This window comes from Monopterus albus, unplaced genomic scaffold, assembly GCF_001952655.1.
Source record: "Monopterus albus unplaced genomic scaffold, M_albus_1.0 scaffold61.1, whole genome shotgun sequence".
In the NCBI taxonomy this organism is placed as follows: domain Eukaryota; kingdom Metazoa; phylum Chordata; class Actinopteri; order Synbranchiformes; family Synbranchidae; genus Monopterus; species Monopterus albus.
Genome location: NW_018127941.1, coordinates 58840 through 67526, shown reverse-complemented (window position 1 = coordinate 67526; position 8687 = coordinate 58840). Strand labels below are relative to the sequence as shown.

General features: G+C 41.3%; 3 protein-coding genes across 4 annotated transcripts in view; 1 reads left to right on the top strand and 2 right to left on the bottom strand.

The window, feature by feature from the left end:
* The window catches only part of mettl13 (methyltransferase 13, eEF1A lysine and N-terminal methyltransferase), a 5571-nt gene extending 3288 nt beyond the window's left edge, over positions 1 to 2283 (bottom strand). For both annotated transcript variants that reach the window (XM_020603385.1, XM_020603386.1), the window contains exons 1-4: positions 1988 to 2283; positions 932 to 1204; positions 371 to 839; positions 47 to 246 (exon numbers count right to left, since the gene is read on the bottom strand). In XM_020603385.1, coding sequence (XP_020459041.1) covers positions 47 to 246; positions 371 to 839; positions 932 to 1204; positions 1988 to 2140 — 1095 coding nt within the window. In that variant the 5' untranslated portion in view covers positions 2141 to 2283. The remainder of the gene's footprint in view (positions 1 to 46; positions 247 to 370; positions 840 to 931; positions 1205 to 1987) is intronic.
* Positions 2284 to 2366: 83 nt separating this feature from the next.
* On the top strand, positions 2367 to 4875 carry itpa (inosine triphosphatase (nucleoside triphosphate pyrophosphatase)). Its single transcript, XM_020603481.1, has 8 exons — positions 2367 to 2488; positions 2716 to 2773; positions 2853 to 2917; positions 3012 to 3085; positions 3171 to 3202; positions 3311 to 3423; positions 3508 to 3584; positions 3801 to 4875. The coding sequence occupies exons 1-8, from the start codon at positions 2426 to 2428 to the stop codon at positions 3931 to 3933; spliced, it is 615 nt and encodes a 204-aa protein (XP_020459137.1). The 5' UTR covers positions 2367 to 2425; the 3' UTR covers positions 3934 to 4875.
* A 2531-nt stretch (positions 4876 to 7406) lies between these two features.
* Positions 7407 to 8436, bottom strand: rangrf (RAN guanine nucleotide release factor). The gene is made up of 2 exons (XM_020603509.1): positions 8316 to 8436; positions 7407 to 8208 (listed from the first exon to the last, which is right to left on the bottom strand). Exons 1-2 carry the CDS (start codon positions 8333 to 8335, stop codon positions 7602 to 7604), a joined length of 627 nt encoding a protein of 208 aa, XP_020459165.1. The 5' UTR covers positions 8336 to 8436; the 3' UTR covers positions 7407 to 7601.
* Between the last annotated feature and the right edge of the window lie 251 nt (positions 8437 to 8687).

The window sequence follows — 8687 nt, the reverse complement described above, 5'->3', positions numbered from 1 at the left end:
TGCACCTATACTATCATTTTTAAATTCAACATGTATGTGTGTTTACCTGCTGGTTGGTTGGCATACTCGGTGGAGCCAGTTCCATCACCATTTGTGAGAGTTCTGACTGGACAGCCTGCATGTCTGTGTACTCCTGATTCCTGTGCATTGCCACAATAACCAGGCGCCGAAAGTTAGCACTGGCAGCCAGCTGCCTTCGCCCCTCACTGGAGCTGTAGAGCCAAGCTGTCTCACTGCCTTGAGGCACTGACAGGATAATCAAGGGGCAAAGGGAATCAGACAAAAAAAACATTTAAAAAAAAAAACAGAATACAAACAGTGTGACTTACATAGGAAGACAGACACAGGATGAAGTATCAGGAGAGCTCACCAATAAATATAGCAAATTGGTTTGACCTTGGCACCTTGGCACCTGGAGGACAATCTTGCACTGTGAGAGTATATCTGGGAAGGCCAGTCTTTACATGGCAGAGATGCAGTGACAGGTTTGACCTGGCATCTATGCCTGTGCGGAGTTTCTTTCTCAAGACAGAGTAGGCCTGGTGCTCCCTCACAACGGACAACAACTCTGAAACCTGTGCAAGGCGCATCGGGGCTCCATCCTCTCCTAGACACATCTCTAGAATAGGCATGGGCATAGGTTGACGAAACTTGGTGCAGATGAGAACAAAGACAGGCAGAGCAAAGGAGTCCTCCTCATTCCCATTTTCCTGCTGCAAGCAGTGCAGCCTCACTGCCCACCCCAGCTGTACAAAGTGCTCCACAGCCAATCTGATCACATTCTCCTGAGCCAATGTCACACAAACATACCTGCCCCCAACATTTAACACCCGACCCACCTGCAGACACAAGTAAACTGCTGTGAGGGGAATGCAAAATTGTATAGAGATGACAGATTGTCTACACAAACCCTGGCTAATTGGTTTATTACCTCAGTGAGCATTTTCCTGGCCAAAGCTCCTTCCTCTTCAGATGCCATGGCATCCAGTGTGCCTTTGTCCAGAGCAGCCTGGTAGCTACCATCCTCATATGGAGTTTGTGTAGCATCCATCTGCTGAAAGGACAGGCCTGGCCGGCGCTCAGCATTTTGCTGGTTCATATGGTTCACTACAGTCTCACTGATGTCAATGTTAGTCAGATGTTTGTAACCAACATCGTACAGTTGTTCACTCAGCTCAGAGTTACCACAACCGACCACCAATACCTGATGGACAGAAATATTCAGTTGCTGTCACTGATAGTGGTGGAAAGTAGGTGAACAAATTTACTTAAGTACTGTAATCAAGTACATAATTAAATCTGTAATTTAGTTATTCTGTAAATCTACTATGTATCCTGTACACATGACATCTGTTGCATGTTCCTGGAAGAGGGATCCCTCCTCTGTTGCACTTCCTCCATTTTTTTAAATGAACACTTTCATAGGCTACATATTAACAGGGTGTAAATGAAAATAGTAATAGTAGGCATACTGTTAAGCATCAATACATTACTACATTATTACTTTATGCTGTATTGAAATGCATCTAGAGTGACACTTCTATATAACTATTCAACTGAATCAGTTATCCTGGGTTAGCATTAGATCTCAAGACTCGGGAGCAAATTCTGTAGATTGTGGGACTCTGGATATTTATGGCAGAATGGCCTGCCATCCCCCTCTTTGGGGCCAAATAATGGGTAAAACATCATTTAATTGGTATAATGAGCTTCCATATTAATGCTCTCCCATTCATTGGCACATTTAATTGTGTATTATTCACTGGGGCGGCTGTTTCCCCACAGATATTTATTTGTCCTGACCTTAATGTGAACCTGACCTCCAACACTAACCAGTCGTGTTTGATGGTGCTCAATTCCTGAGTGTCCCCAACCTTATCCTAACCATAATCTGTCACCTCTGCCTGCTCCTAAGTCTTTGGATCTAACGTTCACCAGGTATTTTGTGCATCGCTGTAACCTTACATATCCTGATCAACATCTTTACCTTATCTTGCACTTTGATATATTTATGTAGCACGCCGCAGAGTTTGTTGTAGTCGCCATACCACTCGAAAGCTTTCTCTCCGCGGTTCTTAAAAAATCTCTCCCAGTACTCCGCAGAGCTGAACTCCTCAGCAGTGCGAGGTAAAAGACTCATTGTCACCTGCAATCAGCACGTTTCACTGCTCTGTACAAAGTCTGCTTACAGACGCTTCTCCACAAGTCATTTGGCACTTCTTAACCCGGAAGCCATTTCTCGCAATACAACTTGCTGATTGGTAGATTTTCTGTACGTGGAGCTAGATACCGCTCTGTGATTTGCTTAGATGCTCAGAGCTGATTTTATTGGCCGCAGCTGAGCCGATTCTGCCGGAAGTAGTTAGTCCGGTATTATTAGTCGTCCGGTTTTGTTAGTCGTCCGGTTTTGTTGGTTTGGTTCATCATGGCTGTTTTTGCGGGAAGGTCTGTGGCCTTCGTGACTGGAAACGCAAAAAAACTCGAAGAGGTAAGAGGTGAACAATTGCTCTGTGACAGACTGTGTGCTGTTTTGTCTAAACACTTGCAGGCAGAATACTTGTACATTTAATGTCTTTATGCTTTCCCAGACGATGCTTGCTAAATATAGAACGTGAAAGTCAGCTGTAATCTGAATTAACTCAGAATTCAGTGTCATTCACAAAAATCAGTCCTGCTAGGTTCATTGTTTTCTCTGCCTTTTTCGCATTCCATCAGGTGATTCAGATCCTGGGAGACACGTTTCGCTACAAACTAGTGTCAAAAAAGATCGACTGTAAGTGTCAAATGAGAGATCACCAGTACAGTATATATTTTCATGTAATAACTGGTCATGTAATGATTTCTTCTTCCAGTACCCGAGTACCAGGGAGAGCCAGATGACATATCCATACAAAAGTGTAAGGAGGCTGCAAAGCAGGTACATTAACTGTGCTGTAACTAAGTTCTGTATATATGTATCTGCTAAACAACTGAAACTGATGTGTTTGATGTTGTTTGTTTGTCACCTTCAGATTGATGGGCCAGTCATAGTGGAGGACACCTGCCTATGTTTCAATGCTTTAGGAGGCTTGCCGGGTCCTTACATGTTAGTATAATAACCTTTTTTAGGAATTTTATCTTTAATAGTGGTAATGAAAAGCAACAGTTGCATCTATGCTCTGTTTATGCAGAAAATGGTTTCTGGATAAACTCAAACCAGAAGGTAAGTATGGTAAAAAAAATGAAATACTGCTGAAAGCCAAGAGATCTTTAGGTTGAAAAAGTGAGGCGACCTGCCCAACATCTAATCTTGTTAAATGTGTTGTTCTAGGGTTGTATAAACTCTTAGCTGGATTCGAAGATAAGTCAGCGTGGGCTCTCTGCACTTTTGCTTTCTGTGCTGGGAAAGGTGAACCAGTGCAGCTCTTCAAAGGAAAAACAGAGGTCAGAGTTTCTCACTCACTGTGTCCATGTTTGTGTGAGTGTGTGTTCTAATTTCTCTTTATTCATTTCTCTTGGTGTTTTTAGGGGCACATTGTGGAACCCCAGGGACCTCGAGACTTTGGATGGGATCCATGTTTCCAGCCAGAAGGATATGACAAAACGTAAGCAAGGACTGTGTTTGAAGCTCCCAGTTTAGACCAGAAGGGGGAAACAGAGGTTAACATTGAACTGCAGTGCAATCATGGTCTCACCTAAATACATTATATATTCCTTTTACCATATGCAGTGTATCTGGGGGTGAATTATCACTTTTATTTCATATCTGTGCCAAGGATAAAAGCGTATTTATATTCTCGATTATTTACTCTCATCTGCAGCTATGCTGAACTGCCAAAAGAAGTAAAGAATTCAATCTCTCACCGCTACCGGGCACTGGCTGCCATGTCTGAGCACTTCTCTCAAACCAACAATACCTCACCACAGTGCAAGAAGAGTAAGCAGGAGGATTAATCCTTGATTTTAGTCCAACTTCAAGTTTTGTATCACACCTCAAATAATCAGATTTGTTAAGACAATGTCTACTGTTCAACGCTGCAGTGGGAACGCTTCTGCATAATGTTGTCCTTATTTTTATTAAACATTTTGTGAATTTGAAAGCAAATCCCTGTGTTCTCTGGAGTGCTGACTGCAAGCTGGCTCTGTTTATAGGTAGAATTTTAGGTAGAATTAACTGCAGCATGTTAAAACTATGCTGCAGTTAATGTGGACAATTTTTAAAGTTTTGTTTCTTAGTTCCATAGTGGATGCTTAAAAACAATCTTGAGTTTTTGCCTTCAAGGACTGACAAAGATAGACTTGGAAAAGAGCATTCATTATAAAAACAGGCACTCTAGGGTCCTGATGAGAGCAGCAGACCTCTCTGTGTCTGAGAATGGCTGCTGGAGGTGGCGAGGGAAGCAGAGGGTGTAGGAGGACAAGATCTCTGAAGCATGGAGGAGGTGTACAAACATGACAGTGATAGGGGAGTGTGGGTAATAAATGGGCTTGGAGCTAGATGTCTCTGAGTAAAAGCTGTGACTGATGCCTCCCAAATGTACTGAAGATGTCACCTGTACAAATACATGTCTTCTGACTATGACAGCAGAACAACAGTTCAGTGGCGTACACATTTTGTGTGTTTTACCAGATATTTTGTCTACTTTATTCTACACAGATTTAACAGAACTCTACATTCAAGTGTGTACTTTTCTTTTTTTTTATTTATATGACACTTTTCTAATCATATGCAAGAAAATGTTTGCAGCCAGTTACTGCTAATATTACTTAACCGGTAAAAGTAATACCTCTTAAGAAGGAGCTGGCTCATGAAATGATTGGACCACCAGGTATTTGTAGGTTTAAACCTCTGGCTTTGTTCAGGGACCTGCCAGATAACTACAAGTTCTGTGAGAAGGAGAGGAAAGCTGTATTTGTCTTCAATAGTGAGACATCACTTCATCTATCAGCTCGGTTTTCTAACAGAACATGGAAGAAATTTGTTAAGCTTACAAAAACAAGATACCTACCACTATTACCACACAATTACATATTTCATGTATGGAGTTTATACATTACTTAAATGGGCAATCTGAGTCTTTCATCCACCACAACGTGAAATGGTTATAATTGGCATTTCAAGTAACGCTGTATGGTATTGTGACCAGCGCTGTACTAAAAGATGAGAAGTGTTTTGTGCAAGAGCTGTGAAACAGCATGAGGAACCATGAGTAGTCTGAGTAGCCAACAATGTCTCTGGCTGCCAAAACAGCCTTTTCTACAGTAGTAATAGCACGGAGACAGAGTGGGGGAACCCTGCAGCAGCAGTATCAAGCTAGGTTAGGTGATAGGAGCAGCTTCCAGTTTCTCTGGGAAGACAGCCTCTCACCCCTTGGGAGGAATTGTTACTTTGACATCAATCTCTGTCAGTCCCTCAGAGCTGAATGGTCGCCCTATCCCACTTCTGACACCAATTTCTGTCATGGAAATCAACAAGGTTCTCAGGTAGTCTTTCTATAATTTATTAAACAAATCAGGCAATAGCATAAGACAATACCAGTATCTTGATCAAGAGATCACACACTCAGTGCATAGAGTCAGTGAGTGGCAAAGGAGAGAAGTTACAGTCAGGTTTTGTATAACATCAGTCAACTATCACCCCATTAGAAACATGTCTTGGGTATGTGGCCTTCATAGGTATCTCCTAGACAGTTGGGCTGTGTAGGTAACAGGCTATGTGTGTGTCAATAGAGACTGTGTCTGTGTGTATATGACGTGTGTATGTGTGTGTGGAGTGTCTGGGAGACAGAACTGTTTGGGAGAACTGTAAAAGAGGAAAAGAAAACAAGGTTATACAGCACAAATACATTGATAATATGAACATTGAGCATACTGAGCAGATAGCATATGTAGGAATTTCACCTTTCCACTACACCAAGACGGTTGTAAAAATGTTGGAGGGCCATATAATAATTTGTGAAAAAAAGTTTTGTAGTCTTTGTTTTGCTGTACCTATCTTGTTTGGTTTTTGTTTATTATGAAATAGTGAATAATTTGTCTTCTTTCTGATACAGATTTTTTCTCCTCCAAAAGAACCAACATAGAAAAAGACAATCATTCTTTTGTTTAACTGTTCAGCACATGTGCATATAGCAAGTACTGTGTCATGAGCCAAAAACTTTGAGAACACTGCAGTATAAGTAGCTCAGGAAACATTTTGTAATGGGCTGTTTTAGATACTTGGAAAATGTCCATAATGTTAGGAGAGCTGTCAACTGATGTGACCTGCGGGTTACATGGTTTTTCCTAACAGACAGGATGTTTTCTGGCTTAATTACAAATAGAACTAAAAACCATGTTTGCCCACGTTTATTTAGCTGTTGCGACACTGGCTGATGTGGTTTATGAAAGAATGTCCTACATTGGGATTGCTGAGAGGAAAGGATGCCTGACTTTATGAGATCTTAATCTGTCATGATTACACTGTAGTTTGATGTGGCTTTGGGGAAACAAATGTGCTTCTTCTTGTTATGCAAGACTTACCTGAATTCTGCTGCAGTGATGAGTTCTATTTAACAGCATACTCAAAATAAAACCTGTAGATATGGTCATTTCAAAAAACATGTTTAGTTTTAACTTCAAAGCAACAATTAGGGATGATTGATTTAGGTTGCATAGATTTTGTACTTCACCAAACTCACCCTTGAATAAACTTTCTCTATGTTCTTTCCAGGCTAATGATTTATTCCACCATGAGGCCATTGTAGTGAATAACACAAACAGTTCACCTAATACATGTTCTTGCCATGACTTGTCCTCTCCGTTTTCAGTCTTTATGATCAAATTCAGATCCCACAGAAGGTTCCACTGCTACCTGCATTTTAACTGTTCCAGAGGGAGGTTAAATGTCATTTCACTTTTAACATTTTGACACCTACATTAAACCTTGGCATTACATGTGTTTTCATTACCATCATATTGGGAAAAACATGGAGACTTGAGTAGCAAAAGCTGGGTGTTGGTAAATATTTAGTGGTCTGTAAAGGTAGGGTTGTGGATTACAGATAAGACAAGACCCTATACTATCTACATGTGAAAGCATAAAAACATGCACAGTGATGGGGTTAATATTTTAAATAAAGAAAGAGGCACAAGTCAGAAGGAGGAATGCTTGAGTGAGTTGGAGAATACTGTAAAAGGGAGAATGTGGTGAGATACAAAAAAGCAGAAAATCTGAATGTCTGACATTTGTTATTTGTCTCAAATTTCTCTCAGGTGCATACCTGCACACAAAACAAAAATACTTTGAAAAACAATGTTGATCTGTGAGTTACATCCTCACAGAACGTTTTAACACATTTCACCTACCAATAAATCTTAATCAGATGAGCCAACAATAAAGAAATAGTCCAAGATTTTTCTTCCAAACATTTATTATAGCAAGAGTATGCTTATGCAATATTTGGTTTTCAGTTTATTTTAAATTGCCAGAAAAAGTCAACATCAAGGTCAAAACAGAACATGTTTTGACCCCCCCCCCAAGCATGCTGCAGGCCAGATTCTTGTGGAGTACCAGCAAAATATGGTCTCACAGGCCTTAATGTGCCTGTGTCATAGAGAAGAAACAAATGCAATTAGTTACTCTAGCCAAACAGCCCAGGGTTGTGCAGAGTCAGAGTTTGCAACAAGTGCTCGAAGTCCTGCATCGTCCATGGATTTGTGTGTGCCCCCTCTGCAGCTGCACTGCTGCTGTCAGGGCTGATGCTCTGAGGGTCATTGAAGGTGATCAGGACATCTGTGGAGAACTGTGGCAGGCGGAACAAACCCAGGAGAAGGCTCACTGTATTTGTTGCCTCTTCATTGAACTTGGAAACACACTGTGTGCCAGTCAGCATCCAGGCCGAGCTACACTCTGACAGACACAGATCAAATTTTGGCAAGGCCACTACACTGGTAACATCAAAAGCACCTTGCACTAATGCTTTGTTACTACTCGCAATATCTTCAAAGTGGTATCTGGCAGCGTCCTGGTCTGCCACGTGACCCTGATACTCCACTAGCTCCACTATGAGGCTCTGGTCTGTGTGTGCATGGGCAAACACCTCCTGATTGTCTGGGATCTCCCTCAAGTCACTGATGTCTGTGGCGCTGTGTGGGACGACAGCTGACAGTGCTCCTCCAAACAGAGGACGAGCCTGATCAGCGTTGCCTCTTGTGCTCTGCATTTGTCTGTGAAGGCTATGAGCAGTTCTGGAGAAACAGCAACAAGCACAAACTATCACCTACTTACAGAAACCCCCACCTACTTAAACCGAAAACATAAATGTGCAAAACAGAGTAACAAACAAATAGCTTACCGTCCTGACACTTGGTGCATTAGCTTTACCCATAAAAGTTCCGCTTTTTCTTCTTCCCTGCCAATTTGCGCGCATCTAAACGTATGCCAGGCGCACTATCGCCACCTAGAGGCGAGGTAGACATACACCCTAAAACAAGCAGTGTTATAAGTAGTTCAAGTTCAAAGTTCAAAGTGTTTATTTTGTCATATGCACAGTTAGGAAACGTGTTTCCCTGTACAATGAAATTCTTACTTTGCTGTCCACATGAATGCCACAAAAAAACAAATGAAATATATAATATAGATAAATAAATAACAAAATCTAAGACACAAAATCTAAGGCACTTTAAGCAGCAACAAATGCAGCAATATAATAATATATATATATATA